This window comes from Piliocolobus tephrosceles, chromosome 8 (genome assembly GCF_002776525.5).
Source record: "Piliocolobus tephrosceles isolate RC106 chromosome 8, ASM277652v3, whole genome shotgun sequence".
In the NCBI taxonomy this organism is placed as follows: domain Eukaryota; kingdom Metazoa; phylum Chordata; class Mammalia; order Primates; family Cercopithecidae; genus Piliocolobus; species Piliocolobus tephrosceles.
The window spans coordinates 95540701-95560659 of NC_045441.1; the positions used below are offsets into that span (position 1 = coordinate 95540701).

Genomic DNA, 19959 nt, shown 5'->3' on the forward strand with positions numbered 1-19959 from the left:
ATCTGCCTAACCCCACTAGACCTAGCCTCATCATTTAAAAAAAAAATTATAATGATTTCTGTTTTCAAAAAACAAACAGATTATCCATGTCCTCTACATGGAAAGTCTAATCCAAAATGTTTTGTGTTCAATCACTGAACAAGATGTCACATTTTCACAAAATAAATTAATCTGAGGCTGGACATGGTGGGTGACGCCTGTAATACTGGCACTTTGGGAGGCTCAGGTGGGCAGATCACCTGAGGTCAGAAGTTCAAGACCAGCCTTGGCCAATATGGTGAAACACCATCTCTACTAAAAATACAAAACTTAGCTGGGGATGATGGCACATGCCTGTAATCCTAGCTACTTGGAAGGCTGAGGTGGGAGAATGGTCTGAGCCCGGGAAGAGGAGGTTGCAGTGAGCCAAGATCATGCCACTGCATACAAGCCTGGGCAACAGAGGAAGACTCCGTCTCAAAAAAAAAAAAAAAAAAAAAAAAAAACAAACTGAAATGAGATGGTTTGAGCATGATCTTACATGCAGGTATGGAGTAGCCTAATTAATCATCTAAGCTCTTTCCAACTTGCTAATTGCAAATAATGTCCCAATGTTGTACTAAGGAAGTTTAAGAATCGTTCGTAAGTGTAATGGACATGACCAAAGTGCCTGAACTTTGGGACAGCCACAGGCCCCACCTATGCAAGCACAGCCAGCCCACCAGGCTGCAGAGTAGAGAGCACAAAGAGCATTTGCTTATGACAGCCACAGACTCAATGCTCACTGACAGTGGCTGTCCACCTGCCCAGCTAACCTGTAGCTCTTCTGTATGGCCTACACTCTCAGAATGGTGTTTATATATTTTAAATGGTAGACAAAAAAGCAAAATAATAATAATATTTCATGATATGTGAAAATGATATGAAATACAAATTTTCAGTGTCCATAAATAAAGTTTTATTGGAATACAGCAACTCTCATTTATTTACATATTGTCTATGGCTGTTTCTTTGCTCAATGGCAAAGCTGGGAAGTTGCGACAGAGACTGTATGGCCTGCAAAGCCTAAAACAGAAACTACCTGACCCTTCAAAACTTGACAGAAAAAAAAAAGCCTACCCCTGATCTAGTGTGCAAGCTACTGTCTGCTTCATAATTGTAGTCACTACAGGGGAATGAATTGTTGTGGGCTAAGTGAATTGCTTAAGAAAACGTGGCCATGTAAGAGGCAGAATTGGAATAAAAATTAGGACTCTTGACAGCTAGTCCCACATTCCCTAAATTATATTATTAGTTTTGCTATCAGAGAACTAATCCACACACTTCCACAGGAAAAAGAGCTTCGTCATCTAAATGGATGATTAATTTTTAAAATAAAATATAGATAAAAAGGTAATTCTTTAACACCCTTTTTTTTTTCTTTTTTTGAGATGCAGTCTCTCTCTGTCTCCCAGGCTGGAGTGCAGTGGTGCAATCTCGGCTCACTGCAACCTCTGCCTCCCCGGTTCAAGCGATTCTCCTGTCTCAGCCTCCGGAGTAGCTGGGACTAGAGGTGTGCGCCACTATGCCTGGCTAATTTTTTTGTATTTTTAGTAGAGACGGGGCTTCACCATGTTGGGCAGGCTGGTCTTGAACTCCTGGCCTCAGGTAATCCACCTGCCTTGGCCTCCCAAAGTGCTGCGATTACAGGTGTGAGCCACTGCACCTGACCAACAAACCAATTTTTATTACTTGCTTTGAATACTGACCATCATCTATTGGTTTTAGCCTAGAAATGTATAATCATATAGCATCTCTCTATACACAATTTGGGTGTAATAAATACATATACACATTGACATATATATATGATGTAATATATACCAAGGTGTATACATATATTTAATTTACCTACATATACTAGACATAGATGTACATTTACATATATTGGCATGTAAACACACATATATGCACACTTGCACTGTATACACACCTGCCAGTCCTTTTGGTGCATCCTAATGAAACCTGATTTTTCTCCCACTAATGACATTTCTTAATCAACTACCTCAACACACACTGAAATAATTAGAAATTTTTGTCTAGCTGCAAGATTTTCCTTCAAAGATAATCTGCATAAAAAATACATATTTATGTGTATGGATATTATATAAACGTATTTATATTATGCTTCATTCTAGGAAAGGGGAATGAGAAATGCAAACTAGATTAAGAGTATAAAAAACAACCAGAGGCCAGGCACAGTGCCTCACCCCTGTAATTCCAGCAGTTTGGGAGGCTGAGGCAGGTGGATCACCTGAGGTCAGGAGTTCGAAATCAGCCTGGCCAACATCATGAAACCCATTTCTATTAAAAATACAAAAAATTAGCCAGGTGTGGTGGTGCGCACCTGTAATCCCAGCTACTCAGGAGGCTGAAGCATGAGAATCACTTGAACCCAGGAGGCGGAGGTTGCAGTGAGTCGAGATCGTGTCATTGCACTCCAGCTTGGGCAACAAAAGCCAAACTCCGTCTCAGAAAAAAAGCAACCAGAGTAAATAATTGGATTTATTCCATTGGTTCTATCAAAACAACTTAGTAAGATGGAACTTCTAATATTTCTGTACTGTAACACTGCATTTAAGCCAATTCCTTTGCCATACTTGGCCATCTGTTATTTAACTGACCTCATAAAATCCTCAAGAAAACGATTTCTTAAGAAATGCTCAGTTACAGCTGCATCAAACATCTTCTCCAAAATGCCTTTCAAGAGCACTAAATAATTTTAGTGTAACATAATCATTGAATGTCTGTTGTTCTCAGAAAAGAACTAAAGTTGGAGAAAGTAATTAAAGCCAGATCCTAAAAGTCAATACATCTGAGGCTCCAGACAATGACTCTGTATGTGCTGTGGTTTCCACTAAACACTAAAATGAGGTAATTTTTTATTCTTATTATGTTCACAACTCTTGCAAAACCTAACCACGGTAAAAGATTTATTCATTTTTCTCATTAAGTGAATTATGTGGTGTATAAGTTTTCAATGTCTTATGCGAAAAACAGAATCTCTCCTATAGTTACCTTTTCTAAGTAATGAGAGAGCATTCTTGATAAAGTGTGGATAATCCAAACATCTCAATTTACTCACCTTATTTTATTCTCTTTCCCTCTCTTTCTAAATCCAGGTAAGGAATTGTGAAATTCGTTTGTATGTCACTTTCTCCTCCCCCTGCTTTCTGTTCCCTTTTGGGACTTAATAATTGGGCTGGAGGAGGCAAGGGGAAAGATTACCACATGCCAGAAGTATGAACCTTGGAAGAGGTAAAACTGGTTAAAAGCCACAACACAGACACACACAGACACACACATACCGAAAGCAAGGAGGGGAAAAAGAGGGATGAGAAATGATGAAAAAGAAAAATTTCAGGGTTGAGGGTGAGGGGAGGGAACTCAAGAGGACAGGTCAACAGGTGCAGCAAACCACCATGGCACACGCATACCTATGGAACAAACCTGCATGTTCTGCACATGTATCTTGTTTTGTTTAGAAAAAAATTAAGGAAAATAAAAGAAAAATTTCTTGTTCATGAACTTGAGAGTAGAACCACTAATCTTTTAGATTACTGAAAATAAATACATGTCAGTTTGTAAAAGATTAAATTGTTTTAAAGATATGCCAGAAGTCAGCTGTACGGTCATAGAGTTAGCAAATGGGTAAATGCTTTCGTGTACAATCTCAGAGCACCTAAAAATAGTACAAATTTTAGGCTCCAAAGAGTGAAAAGAAAAACGTCTGGACCCCACAGAATCAAAAAGAAATGACAGAAAACACTGGTCTCCTGATACTTAACATCAAACTTTGGTCAATACTCCTTCATCCCAAGGATGAGAGGAGCATCTAAAAATGAATCAATGATGCATATTAAGAGACTATGTCATCACCATGGTAGGTTTCAATACTCCTAAATGATTTCTAGTTACTGGTCAAATATAATTGATATGAGAAATATAACCCAGTATTAAAAATGTTAATATTTTAAACTGTTTTTTCTAGTCTATCACCTTGTCAAAGATCTTTTGAAAGCCTGACTATATCATATTCATAGATAAAGCTTTGTATAAATGTATATTTAACCCTTAAATTAATTGTAGCAGGTAAATCATGGCTTAACTTTAGAGGAATTTTTCAGCTTTTTCTCTTAGTAGGTTACATACATCTAAATGATTTGTAATCCTTTTTGTTATGAAAGAGTTACAATCTTTCCAACATGGAATTTTCTAGTCCTCTCTAGGATATGTGTTTTGTGTTCGTTTATTTAACTCTACAGTACTGAATATACTACCAGGCAGATTTCTTAGGGACTTCTTAGAACATCAGTACCCCTGGTCTAAAATTGGGAGACATTGACATTATGTGACACTAATGCTCCTTAAAGCAGATTCCCTTAAGTATGATTACATTGTTCAGACCCACTGAGAAACAGCAAAAATAATTTGAAAACATTTTTTCTCACTAAGCTGTCAATCAACCATTCAGAACAGCAGCTCTCCATTTCCACCTTTCATTTCCGTAAAACTGTTACTGAATTAGTTTGCTGAGAAGGTATAAGACTTTGAGCCAGTCATTTAAGCCCTCTTGGCCTTTGATGTAATTTTTTATTCCTACTGCCTTAACATTAGGGAGTTGCTTTTTTAGATGTTTCTAAGATTCTTTCAGCTCCAGAAGTTTAGAATTCAATGCTAGAGGTCTAGAGCATCTTTTGACCTGGAATCCTCTGCAGCCCACCAGTTGAGATGGTATTTTAACACTCCTATTAGTCATGTTAAAACTTCTTGGAAAGTCTACTTCAAATTGACAGAGATAACTTCAGGTTTGCCATGCTCTGGGGACTTCTCAGCTTTTATTGCATTATCTTCCTACTTGTGGGATAAACCCTTTTATAGGTTTTTCTTTCTCTCTTTCTTCCCTCCCTCCTTCCTTCCCTCCTTCCCTTCTTCCTTCCCTCCCTTCCTTTCTTCCCTTTCCTTCCCCTCCTTCTCCTCTTCTTCTTCTTCCTCCTCCTCCCCTCCTCTTCCTTCTCCTTCTCCTCCTCCTTCTTCTTTCTTTCTCTCTCTCCCTCTCTGTCTCTTTGTCTTTCTCTCTCTCTTTCTATTTCTACTTTAGCTTCAGGTTTTTATGAGTGGTTGGGGTTTTAAACTCTCAAGGCACATTTATCTAGAACTTCCAATGTGTTTCAGTGCTTGCATTCCTGGGTTACTGCTTCCCTTCTTGTTCAATACATGTATGACAAATAACTTTGGGGTTTTTTCTAACAGCACATTGATATGCTTAAAGTGATGGAAAAATTACACTGTGGCTTGCTCACAGTATGTACTTTATGACTTCCTGCACATCACTCAAGATTAGGTCTAGGAATTTTACTTTTCTTGCAAGTTCTTGAAGAATCAATTGAGCATGTAATCATTTATCCTAGCCAATTACTTATCTCATGCTTCCCATTCCCATAAAGGATGGTAGCAAGTATGTTTGAGTAACTTAAGTTCCTAACTGTTGAGTGTCTGGCATAATTTTTCAAACTCCCCCAACTTTCAATGATTAGATTCTATAACATTTCTATCTACAGAATACTTTGTTTATATGAGAAGACTTTTACCACACTTCAGTTCATCACTCTCCATGTAAAATATCCCTGTTTGTTTTGAATCTGACATAAGGAAGGGAGACATTAGACAGGGAAAAATGGGAAAATAAATCTCAATCACGTTGGCTGTGGAGACCTAACTAAGAGCCTGGAGTTGAACTTAGTTCAACTAGGATCACATATGTGTTGTTTTATTTCCAATCCATTTCTTTTTTTCTACTATGACCCACAAAATATATTCAATTTGTACTTAATTAAACTAAAAAGTTTCTGCACAGCAAAAGAAACAGCAGAGTAAATAGACAATGAACACAGTATGAGAAAATCTTCACGATCTATACATCTGACAAAGGACTGAGATCCAAAATCTACAACGAACTCAAACGAATTAGCAAGAAAAAAAACAAACAATCCCATCAAAAAGTGGGCTAAGGACATGAACAGATAATTCTCAAAAGAAGATATACAAATGTCTAATAAACATGAAAAAAAAATGCTCAGCATCACAAATGATCAGGGAAATGCAAATCAAAACCACAATGCAAAACCATCTTACTCCTGCAAGACTGGCCATAATCAAAAAATAAAAAAATAATAAAAGTTGGCAGGGATGCAGTGAAAAGGGAACACTTCTGCACTGCTCGTAGGAATGTAAACTAGTACAGCCACTATAAAAAACAGTGTGGAGACTCCTTAAAGAGCTAAAAGTAGAACTACCGTTTGATCCAGCAATCCCACTACTGGGTATCTACCCAGGGGTAAAGAAGTCATTGTACGAAAAAGATACTTGCACAGGCATGCTTATAGCAGGACAATTCGCAATTGCAAAATTGGGGAACCAACCCAAATGTCCACCAATCAATGAGTTGACAAAGAATTGTGATTATACACACACACACATATATATATATACACATACACACATATATATACACACATACACACACATATATATTCCATGTACACATTCCAGACACACACATATATATGTGTGTGTGTGTATGGAATGTGTACATGGAATACTGTTCAGCCATAAAAATGAAATAATGGCATTTGCAGTAACCCTGATGGAATTGGAGACCGTTATTCTAAGTGAAGTAACTCAGGAATGGAAAACCAATTTTCCATTGTATGTTCTCACTCATAATTGGGAGCTAAGCTATGAGAATGCAAAGGAATATGAACGATGCAATGGATTTTGGGGACTTGGGGGAAAGGGTGGGAAATGAGTGAGGAATAAAAGACTACAAATTGGGTACACTGTATACTGCTTAGGTGATGGGTGCACCAAAATCTCACAAATTACCACTAAAAAAAAACATACTCATGTAACCAAATACCACCCATTCCCCAAAAACCTATGGAAATAAGAAATAAAGTGAATTAATCAATTTTTTGAAAAATTTCAATCTTAATTCTCTAACAGATGATCTTAATGATCTTACCTGAATTCCAACATCAGTGATTCTATAACACTCAGATACAGAAAGTTCCTTCAGTTTTTTATGTCTGGAAAGTATATTCAAACCCTAAAAATATTTAATATAAAGATCATTTTGTGATTATCATTTAGTATGGAATATATAGTTCCAATAACCATTTATACAAACTGACAATATAAAAAACCATTTATGAAACTAAAAAATTTTAGCTGCTGTCATATTTCTTTACACTTAACAAATCATAAGACCACTGAGGTTAGACAATGCCATTAAGTAAAATTTTCAGGTTGTCTCTAATGTTTTGCAAAAGCTTTTATGGAATCCCAGAGTCAGAAAACTCCCTTAGGAGGTTATTATCTTGCCACTTGTTTCCAGATAAATGTTATCTGAATCAATATAAACAAATCCAACTTACTAATTTATTTTGAAGACACTTCATGTGGATAAAGAACCTATTTGTTAATATATTTGTATTTATGCCTAACCAAAACATCTTAAAGTCTTCAGCTCATTTTATAATGATTAATCCTTTGAAGAGGAAGAGAACAGATCTTTATATAAAGGCCTAGAGACAGATAATCATTCAGTAATAGACCACTTCTTTTTCAGATTAAAAGCCTTGGATTTTTTTAATTTAAAAAAAGAGATTGCACTTCCAGCCTTAATTTTTTTATGTGTGATTGTGTTGTCCCATTTCTCAGTATTTTTTCCCCAAATTTACTGGCACAACACTCAGATAAGGAACTGACGAATGTGGCTTATTAATGCCATCGTTCTGTTTTTTAATCAGGATCACATTACTTTTATGTAATCCCATACAATGTGCTTCCTAAACTACGTGGACAAGAGTAGGGTTGTTCCCACCCCCGCCATTCTATGATTCCAGGGCTGGCTGGCAGGGAAAATACCAGAAATGACACATAGATTTGTCCTTTTTTATATTTTATTTGCAGGATTGGTTTATATTTTATTGATCTTAAATACAACATTTGGACCACAGTTGAAAATGGGCTATGCAAATATTATATCTTGGTTTTTTTCTGTTTTGTTTTGTTTTTAATTCCCAATGCACAGATTGGGCCTTCTCATTTAAAAAAAAAAAAAATTCTGGATTAAGGAAAATGTGTTTTATTTAAGCCTCTGCTTAAACTATGATTTCTAATTTCTTTTAATGGTATTGCACACCACTCCAAAATAAAATCTGTGAATTCTTTTAACTTTTTAAAAACTTTTATTTGCATTTATTTTATGCTGAATTTATTCCTGTGCCATAAGTTTTTATTTGTTCAGTTTCTTCAGGAATATATTTTTCTTCTATGCAACCTCATTCTTTCAATTTTATTGTTGACTGTGGATCTTTTGCTAGGAACCCATTATGTTTTCTGCCTCCCTGTTTCAAAACAAAGTCTGACCCAACCCTGCGGATCCATCACATGTGGTCTGGGTTCCAGATGTGGATGCTATTTTATTCATGTTAAAAGAATTGGAAGAGTTTAGAGATTCCCCAATAGAATCCAAATTGTTTGAACATAAATATCAAGTAAAAGATGCAAAGTTTGTCTCTTTAGCCTATACTTGATAACAGCTAAGTATGTTTTAGTATCCTATAGAAAATTTGTCCTATGAAACTATCTCTGAAGTTTTCACTTAGATTTCACTTTTATGTAGTCAAGTTAGAATTTTTTAAGATGAGCCATAAATGAAGTGCATTTGCTAAATATGACATATAACAGCATATATGCTCCTTACTACTTTATTCAAAACCATTAAAAATTAAAATATTAAGATGGAATGCCATGTCTCATCACTGTAATTGTTCATTAAAACATATGGCCTAAAAATTGAATGGATCAACATTATTAGCCATTAGATAAATGCATAATGACATACCACAACATACTTACTAGAATGGCTATAATTTAAAATACAGATAATAAAATGTGTTGATGAGGATGTGGACAAATTGGATATACTGCTAGTGGAAATGTAAAATGAGCCAGCCATTTTGGAAAACAGTCTGGCATTTCCTCAAAAATTAAACATAGAATTATAATATGACCCAGCAATTCTACTCCTAGGTTTATACCCAAAAGCAGTGAAAACATATGTTTACAAAGATTTGTACATGAATGTTTATAGCAGCACTATTTATAATAAAATCCATGCATTCTTCAATAAATGGTGCTGGGAGAACTTGATATCTGTATATAGAAGAATGAAACTAGACTCCTGTATCTCCATATACAAAAATAAACTCAAAATAGATCAAAGACTTAAATATAAGACCAGAAACTATAAAGCTATTAGAAGAAAACATAGGGGGAATGCTTCAGGGCACTGATCTTGGCAAAGATTTTATATAGCTAAGACTTCAAAACCACATGTAACAAAAACAAAAATAGACAAATGGGATGATATCAAACTAAAAAGATTATGCACAACACAGGACACGATCAACAAAGTAAAGAGACAATCTATAGAATGGGAGAAGACATGTGTAAACTAGTCATACAACAAAGGACTAATATCCAGAATATACAAGGAACTCAAACAACTCAACAGCAAATAAACAAACGATCTGATTAAAAAGTGGACAAAGGAACCAAGCAGACATTTCTCAAAAGAAGACATATGTGAGGGCGATGTGGCTGTGATATCTGTCACCCCATTGATCGCCAGGGTTGATTTGGCTGATCTGGCTGGCTAGGCAGGTGTCCCCTTCTTCCCTCACTCTTCCATGTGTGTCCCTCCCCAAAGCTGCATGCTCAGTCAAAGAGGATAGCCAACCCTGATGGAGGAGGATATGGGTTATTGATCTAGGGTATACAAGTAGCTGCACTTCCCTGCTTGAACCTCCAAACAACCTCTTAAGAAGAGATACAAATAGTCAACAAATATATGAAAAATCATCATCAGGAAACATACATCAAAACCACAATGAGATGTCATCTCACCCCAGTTAGAATGACTATTTTCAAAAATACAACAAATAACAGTGCTGGTGAGGATGCAGAGAAAAGAAAACTCCTATATAGTGTTGGTGAGAATATAAATTAATATAGTGATTATGGAAAACAGCATAGAGATTTCTCTAAAAACAGAACTATCATGTGATCCAGCAATCTCACTACTGGGTGTTTACTCAAAGGAAAGGAACTCAGTGTATCAAAGAGATACCTGCACTCCCATGTTTAATGCAGCACTACTCACAATAGCTAAGATATAGAATCAACCCAAATGTTAATCAACAGACAACTGGATAAAGAAAATATAGTATATATACACAATGGAATACTATTCAGCCACAAAAAACGAATGAAATCCTGTCATTTGCAGCAACATGGATGAGCCTGGAGGACATGATGTTAAGCAAAATAAGGTAAGCACAGAAAGATAAATACCACATGTCCTCACTTGTGGGAGCTAAGAAAAAGTAGAATACAATTGTGGGAATTAGAGGATGGGAACAGTGGCAGGGAAGGAGGATGGAGATTGGTTGGTTAACAATTTCAAAATTATGGTTTAATAGGAGGAATGAGTTCAGGTATTCTGCAGCACTGTGGGGTGAATATAGTTAACCATAATTTGTTGTATATTTTCAAAAAACTAGAAGAGAGGATCTTTAATGCTCACAACACAAAGAAATGATAAATATTTGAGGTGATGGATGCTAATTACCATGATTAGATCATTACATAAGGAAATAACACTCTGCATTCCACAAATGTGTACAATTATTATGTGTCAACTAAAAAGAAAAGAAAAAAGTGGAAACAACCCAAGTGCCTATCAGTTGATGAAAGAATAAATACCATATGTTATGTCCATACAACAGAATATTATTTGGTAATAAAAGTAGTACTGATGCATGCTACTATATGAATGAAACCTGAAAACGTCATCCTAAGTAAAAGAAGACAGACCCAAAAGGCCACCTATTGTTTGATTCCATCTATATGAAGAAGAGTCCAGAACAGGCAAATATATAGAAACAGAAAGTAGATTAGCAGTTGCCTAGAGCGGGCTCAGGGTGGGACAGGCATAAGGAGTGACTGCTAATGGGAAGGGCTTTTCTTTTGGGGAGTGAAGAAAGTGTTCTGGAATTAGATTCTAGTGGTGGTTCCACCACAAACATACTAAAAACCACTGAATTTCATACTTTAAATTGGTGAGTTTTATGGTACGTGAATTATGTCTCAATAAAAAATGTTCAAAAAAAGATTGATGTAATAATTGTATAAGTAAATAAAACTCAGAAAATATTCCCACAGCATCCTTCAGTCCAAGATGAATATAGATATTACCCACTTTTAATATATTTTTGTTAGCAACTTCAGACCCTGATGACCAAAATATTAGCAAAACAGGGAGCAAGAGATGTCACCATGCTCATATGTTAGACAAGTAACTTGAAGCCCTTTCTCCTGGAAGTAAACACATCTTTGTAATTGAGCAGCAACAAACTGAGCCGGCAGAAATGAGGTCTCCACTAAAAATTGCCTCATGCTGGTTACAGGAGACCAGTGAATTCCACTGCTGAATAAGTGAAATACACTATTTCAGGCAACAGGATTCACTTTTAATGTTTTTTTCTTTTTTACTCAGAAGCTTTTTAGTTTAGTGACCTAAAGAATGTCAGAGCCAGAAAGGTAAATATTCTATTTGGCACTGTGAGGTTCATAAATGCTCCAAATTAGGAGCTGTTCTCTGAAACAAGTGACATTTACATTTTACAGATTTCTGGTGCCAAGGTTTTAGCCTTGGGAAGGACCGGAAGAGTGGAGTGGGAAGAGTACAGTGGGAAGACAAGCCAAAAATGAGGAGGCAAGAGGTAACAGCAAGATAGACTGACTCGGCCTCAGTGGGGCAAAAGGCAGATTGATGCTTACCTTTCAGGAAAACCATGGCATCATTGCAATGGAAATCATCCCTGGTCTCCCTCATAAGTCAGCCAAACTCATGAATGCCTTTACTGGAGAGAGGTTTTGCTTTTATTTTCCCAAAGCATAAAAAGGGACTACATTTTATGGTCAGGTGAAGTGCAGAGGAAAGCAGCTGGAGTGGTGGCCTGGGGAAGTCACCAGCATTACAGGCTGCATGAGAATGCGAGGCACCAGAAATTCATAGGAATCCTAGGGAACACTTTGCTCCTCCATCGCTAAAGGAATTAAGGGGCCTGAATCTTAGGGGCCCAGGAGTCCCGAGTGGAAAATTGGCTTCATTATATCTCCAGTATCAGGTTCACTGAGGGGCATATCAAGACATAAGGCTCAAAAGGAAGCAGGCACCAAGTCACAAGAACCTTGTACATTATTCTAAGGAATCTGGACTTCATCCTATGCAACAGAGTTAAACAGAACTTTCTCTCTCTAGGGAATATGAGTTGGTACATAAGTCACTATAATGAGGTTCCTTATGTACCAACTCATTCTCTACAGAAGGAATAAAGTATGTGTTTCAAGAGAGCTATAGGGACCACACAGCAGGGAATGAATGCTTCCAGTTGGAAGAAACAGGTGGCAGTCTAGAAAAGAGTTTCACAGAGGAAGGAGATTTTGAATCAAGCCTTAAAGATTAAGTATCATTTTGACAAGTGAAACAATGGGAACAGTGTTTCAGGCTGAGGAAACAGCCTGAACAGAGACTTCATGTGGAAAGTGTGAGTTGTTGGGAAGTAGTTCAGTTTGGGGTCACTGGGAGTAGTGGGAGGGAAGATGGAACACTGCCAGGAACAGACACATGCACACAGACATTTGAAAACAGACAAATCCTTGAACACTACACTTTCCCCACACTTTTTCATCTGGAATTGTTTAGCTGATGTACATAGACAACAGCAATGAACTAGTTACCAAATATCGGAATGCTCTGTGTGTGTGTGTCTGTGTGTGTGTGTGCATGTGTGTGTGGGTGTTATGTACTTACTATACGGCTGAGTCATACTACATCTGGCTTAGACTATCACCAACATAAACAGAAAACCTGCTTCCCCAACTCTCTATTTTGAAAATATTCAAATGTACAGAAATGTTTAAAGAATAGTTACAAAGAATACCGACATCCCTTTACATAAATTCACCAATTATTAACATTTTGCTGCATTTATTTAGTTAAGTGTATATATGAACATACATATTTTATTTATATATATGTATGAACAAAGTTTTTATACATATGCATAGTTTATATATATACTTATATATAGACACACACATGTATATACACACAAATATACATAAATTTCTCTGAACTACTTGAAAATAAGTTTCAGATATCATGATGCTTTATCCCTGAATATTTCACATGCATCTCCTTAGGAATAAGTACATTTTCCTATGTAACTATATAGTATTATTATGTATATATAGTATAGACATATATAGCATTATGACACCCAAGAAAATTAACAGTAATACCATAGTATCTAGTACAAAGTCAACATGCACATTTTTTTGTATCCAAGACCCAATTTGTGCATTGGATTTGGTTATCATGTCTTTTTAGTCCTTTTTTATTTTTATTTTTATTTTAAGACATTGACTTTTTTTAAGGATCTAGGCCAGTTATTATTATGTAGTGTCTCACATTCTGTATTTGTCTAATTGCTCCTTATGATTAGATTCAAGGTAAACTTTTTTTGCAAAAATACTCCTGAATTATTATAGCATCCCATTGGGAGGCACATATGTCCAGATGTTCCACAATTGGTGATGCTGTTGGGCCACTTGGTTCAGAAGATGACTACCATAGATCTCTTCATTAGAAGAGGTACCCCTTTTTATTTCAAAAGTAATTTGTTGAGATGTTATAGTACACACAGAATATTCTGCAAACATGAGAAGTGTTTGTTATAAAGAATATATAGTAACATACTTAGGTTCAAAAAGCAGTATACAAAACTACATCTGCAGGCTGGGCATGGTGGCTCATGCCTGTAATCCCAGAACTTTGGGAGGCCAAGGTAGGTGAATCACCTGAGGTCAGGAGTTCAAGACCAGCCTGGCCAACATGGCAAAATCCCATCTCTACTAAAAATACAAAAATTATCTGGGCATGGTGGCAGGTGCCTATAATCCCAGCTACTTGGGAGGATGAGGCAGGAGAATCGCTTGAACCTGGGAGGCAGAAGTTGTAGTGAGCCAAGATCATGCCACTGCACTCCAGCCTGGATGACAGAGTGAGACTCTGTCTCCAAAAAAAAGAGAAAAGATCACATCTTCATATGTGTGTGTATAGTGTATGCATATGTGTATTAAAAGAAATGGACGTTTTGGGCAGGGCACAGTGGCTTACACTTGTAATCCCAGCACTTTGGGAGGCCAAGGCGAGTGGATCATGAGGTCAGGAGTTCAAGACCAGCCTGGCCAATATGGTGAAACCCCATCTCTACTAAGAATACAAAAATTAGCTGGGCGTGGTGGTCCGCGCCTGTAGTCCCAGCTACTTGGGAGGCTGAGGCAGAAGAATCGCTTGAACCCCAGAGGCGGAGGTTGCAGTGAGCAGAGATTGCACCACCGCACTGCAGTCTGGGCGACAGAGGGAGATTCCGTCTCAAAAAAAAAAGAAAAAAAAAGAAATGGACGTTTTGGAGGGTGGGCAATGATACGTTTTTTCATTATCCATATTTCTTTTAGTATTATTAATGTTTGTGAAAATAGCATAATTTGGAGGAGAAAAACCCATTATGTAAGTCTCTTATTGAATATTTTTGTATATCAACAAAGAAGTATATAAAATATTAACACTAGGCTTTATTTCTTTATACAAAGCCACACAGTTCTGGTTAGTTTACTTTCTATTCTAAACAAACTATCAGTACAAATGCACTAATATTCAACCAAAGTACTCAGCTATGAATGTTAACATGTACAAGTATTATATACATAGATGAACAGTTTTACTTTACAAATGATGGATACTGCTCTATCTTCATATTACTTGACCCGGCTTTGAAGCTTGACTCTGCTGACCATCGCCTGCTTTTTGAAATAGCATCTTCCTTGTTTCTCATGATATTACTCTGACCTCTTTCTCCACCTACTTCTCTGGATGTTCGTTTTCAGTTTCCTTTGTAGGTTCATCTTTCATATCTATCCAATACATACTGATGTTCCCTGGGGCTTGGAACTTGATCTTCTCTTCTCTTTCTATCTCTCAACCATGGGTTTGACCACTTCAGCCATCTCTAGATCTAGCCCAGATCTCTCTCCTGAGCTACAGATCTTGTTCGCTAACTCATAACTAGACATCTGAATGTGTCATAGGCCCCTCTAACTCAACACTGTTACTTTCAGAGGACTAGAATTCAAACCGGAAGCCATGAGATTTCATTGAGCTCTTCCTAGTCTTTCTGCTAGCTTCAGTCAGGAGTCTGGTGAAAGATGAATGCTTGTGATGGACTTTCCTTTGATTTAAGTACATTGCTCCTTCCTCTGCATTTTGTACCTTTATGACCCTCTTTATAGGGCTTCAATTTCTCTATATGGGAAATCTATATAACCTAGGGTATTTGATATTTGAATTCAGGATATTGGAAAATGCACTCTATGAAATAAGATGGAATGGGGCACCCAGGACTCCAGGATGTAGTTATTGGGGGTATAGATCATGGGAAACCTAAAAAGGCCCCCGACAGTCAGTAAACTATAAGAAGGCTTCTTTCATGCCTTTTTTGTTGTTTTTAAGGATAAAACAGGGTATAAGTTTTTGCTGTGATAGAGCGTATAAAACCAGAGGGGGATGGTATTGAAAATCCTGTGTAAGTTTTCTTTCAGAAATACTTGAATTTGAACACACTGAATTCCTATGGTTCCAGGTATCCTGAGGAAAATGAAGCAAAGTAAAACAAAACAAAAACAAAGATTGTGAAAGTCAGATGGATGGTTGTCTTCTCTGTCACCCAGAATCAAAGGGGCCCATAGTAAAGAGAGATGTGCTAGTACTAGTATTAAAAATGTCCAAAATGGAATTCAGCATCTTGTCTCCATGCCCTAATCACTCTCCTAGGTTCTTTTCCTGGTTCATGGCACCACCATATTCACAACTGACCAAATAAAAAACCTGAGCATTGTGTATGTCTCCTCTCTGCCTCCCTGTTCCCCATATTCAGCCAATCACCAAGCCCTACAAAAGCCACCTCCTAAATATCTCTCAAATCTGCCACCACCATCAAAACCTCATTATTTCTGGCTGTCATTGCAATTGCTCATTCCTTCTTCAATAGATCATCCACACTGCCACCAGAGTTATGTTTCTTGTGCACAAATCTGTCCTATTCTTCTACTCAGAGTTCTTCAGTGGCTCCTACTACATACTGCATGTAGCCTGAATTGCTGTGCAGGGCACTCAAGGCCACCCAAATTCTGCCCTCCATCTCTTTCTCCAGCCCCATCTCCCACCACATCTCCTCTCTTCTCTAGCCATGCTCTGACAGAACCGAGTCATCTGTGGATCCCAACACATAACTCTCCTCATGCCTCCAGGCCTTCTCACCTGCTTCTTCCTCCAGCTTTCAGCTGCACCTCAAAAGCTGAAAAGCTTCCCTTGACTCCTCCACAGAGACAATAGAGACAAGTGTTCTTTTTTTTTTTAAGATGGAGTCTTGCTCTTGTCGCCCAGGCTGGAGTGCAATGGTGCGATTTCAGCTCACTGCAACCTCCGCCTCCTGGGTTCAAGCGATTTCCTGCCTCAGCCTCCCAAGTAGCTGCGACTACAGGTGCCCGCCACCATGCCTAGCTAATTTTTGTATTTTTAGTAGAGATGGGCTTTCACCATATTGACTAGGCTGGTCTTGAACCCCTGACCTCAGGTAATCCACTCGCCTCGACCTCCCAAAGCGCTGGGATTAGAGGTGTGAGCCACCGTGCCCAGTCAAGTATTCATTTTCTAACTTATCCATGCTATTGTGGTGCAATGCCTCCATCTCCTTTTCAGCAAATAAATCTCATTATGTCACAATTCAAATAAATAATCACTAAGATGCATTGAGTGCTTGCCGTGTGCCAGTTTACATGCACTGCCTTACTTAATCCTCATAACAACACTGTGAGGTAGGTAATATTATAATCACCATTTTAAAGAGAAAGAAATGGAGGTACAGAGAAATTGAGTAACTTGCCTGAGGTCTCAAAGTGCTGTGGCACCAGCCAAGATATGAACCCATACTCTGAACTCATACTTTTAATAACTTTTAACTATACAGTGGTGTTGCTTTTCTTGTTGTTGTTATTTTGCCATTAGACTGTACCTTGAGACCGGTACTCTGTCTTTCAGTTTGGTACTCCCAGAACTTAACATTGTGTATGATATATAGTTGACAATTAGTAAATATTTGTTGAGTGAATCGGTCTACTTATAACATTATTTATATGGACTCATTTTTCTCTTATCTTGCTGGCATTTTCTCAGAATTTTTGGATGAAAACTATTTCCATTTGGAATTGTTTGAATCAGGACTTACATTTCACATGCTTCTTTCTGAAAGATTTGCTCTGTTTGGTATTGCATACCACATTCTCTCAGAAATAAAGAACAAAAGTTATACTTGGAAAGATGTATTATCTCAATTAGCACATCCTCCTTCTAAATTAACTGATAATACTGTCATGTACAATGTTCTTGAAAATTTATCTTCGTCTCCCAAGTGATCTTCCCTTTTCTACTCTAGTTAGTAATTAGGATTTTATAAATATAATGTACTTTTTCTTCTCAATTATTTTATTTATTTTTGTTTGTTTGGTTTGTTTGAGATGGAGTTTTGCTCTATAGCCAGGCTGGAGTGTAGTGGCAGGATCTTGGCTCACTGCAACCTCTGCCTCCTGGGTTCAAGCAATCCTCCTGCCTTAGCCTTCCGAGTAGCTGGGACTACAGGCACGTGCCACCACACCTGGCTAATTTTTGTGGGTTTTTTTTAGTAGAGACAGGGCTTCACCATGTTGGGCAGGATGGTCTCTATCTCTTGACCTTGTGATTTGCCCACCTTGGCTTTCCAAATACTCCCTGGGATTACAAGGGTGGGCCACTGCTCCCAGCTGATTTTCTTTTAATTTTTAAGAGACAGTGTCTCGCTGTGTCACCCAGGCTGATCTCAAACTGCTGGGCTTAAGGGATCCTCCAGCTTCAGCTTCCTCGGTAGCTGAAACTACCAGTCTTCTCAATTATTTTTGTTTATTTCTACTTAATCAATTGTTAGTATGAATTTTGTAATCACATTTCTTTTGAAAATGTATCAACCTCTCTGACCTAATTTATTGACCTACAAGTCTAAAGGAAAGCAAGCTTTGATCACCACACAGAAATAGATTCTGTATTGTGATGCTCATAGAAGGAAGGAAAATTGGCATCTCTGTTACCTGGAAGTAGATCACCTGGCCTTGAGACTGCTTGCCTCCTACCTGATGGAGGTAGAGAGGCTAGTCATGCTGCCAAAGATCCATCTTGAGGGAAGTGACAGGCTCAAGTTGGTCACTTCTGTTTGCAGTGTTTTTAGTAGGCACTTTGCTAGAAACAGGAGACAAGGAACCATAACCTCTGTGAGAAGGAACCACTATCACTGCACGATGGGACCAGCAGATTCATATAAGGCCACTAGCTGGAGAGAAGGGCCTGAAGAGGACTAGGAGAGGTCCAGCTCCATACAAAAAAAACCAAAAGCCCACAATTGGGCAGACTTCTTGTTATGTACTTTTTGAAAATCCATGGCAAATCTATTTGTCTCTGAACTACCCTGCTTCCTTTCAACTCTCATTCTTCCTATTTCTTGAATCCCAAGTGATTTCATGTGTTTCCTGCTTTAGAGGTTTTGCTTCCCTGGACTCAGGCTTTATTTGTGTGTGTGTTCCATGCAGATGGGTGGTCTCTTTCAAGTGTATCATCAGATTTAAGACACGCAGCTGTAAGTGCTTTTACTCCAGCCCAGAACATAGCTGAGACAATGTGGAATTTAAAGAAGCCTTAAGTGTTTTGTTAAGAGGAAGGAAATTGTGCCAGATTCATTCATTCACTCACTGATCAAACATTTTGTGTGCCTCCTATGAACTAGGCATCTTGCTAGGCATCCCAAAGATGGGATGATCCAGCCTCTTCCCTTGGGAAGCTTACAGTGCTATAGGGAGACAGGCATGGAACAGACACTAGAATATAACGAGCTGATTGCTTCAGTAGAGACATACAGAAAGTGCAGTGGAAACACAAAGTAGGAGATCCTAAGCCTGCCCAGAAATTCTAGGAAAACTTCCCCACAGCTGAAACTTAAGAGATAAGCAAGGCCAAGCATGACAGCTGACGCCTATCGTCCCAACACTTTGGAAGGCCGAGGCAAGAGGATCACTTGAGTCCAGGAGTTTCAGCCCAGTCTGGGGAACATAGCAAGACCCAATCTCTACAAAATAAAAATTGAAAAATCAGCCAGTCGTGATGGTGTGTGCCTATAGTCCCAGCTACTTGGGAGGCTGAGGCAGGAGGATCGCTTGAGCCCAGGAGGTTGAGGCTGTAGTGAGCTATGATGATGCCACTGCACTCTGGACTAAGTGACACAGAAAGACTCTGTATCCAAAAAAAACCCAAACAAACAAACAAAAAAAAGAAGAATTTACTAGGCAGACAAGTAGGGGAGAGGGTGTTTCAGACAGAGAGAATAACTTGTAGAGATGGGGAAACAAGAACACAGCATGTTTGAGGAGCTGTAGGAGAGTCAGTTCTGTGTCTCTGGAGCTGAGGATGAGAGGCAGGAGTCAGCTGGAAGCAGGGCTGCAGGGGTGGGCAAGGGCCACCTCAGGAAGAGCTTGCTCTACCAGCCCATTGATACTGTAAGCAGCGTGGAGTCCCCAAGGCACTCTGAGCCAGGGAGTGATAGGCTCAGATAGATATAGATAGATAGATAGATAGATAGATAGATAGATAGATAGATAGATAGATAGATA

At 38.1% G+C, this 19959-nt stretch overlaps 1 protein-coding gene across 1 annotated transcript in view; it reads right to left on the bottom strand.

Moving 5' to 3' along the window:
- FBXL13 (F-box and leucine rich repeat protein 13) overlaps positions 1–19959 on the bottom strand; it is a 277980-nt gene that overhangs the window by 37540 nt on the left and 220481 nt on the right. Inside the window, exon 18 of the mRNA XM_023192514.2 lies at positions 7043–7126. Coding sequence (XP_023048282.2) covers positions 7043–7126 — 84 coding nt within the window. The remainder of the gene's footprint in view (positions 1–7042; positions 7127–19959) is intronic.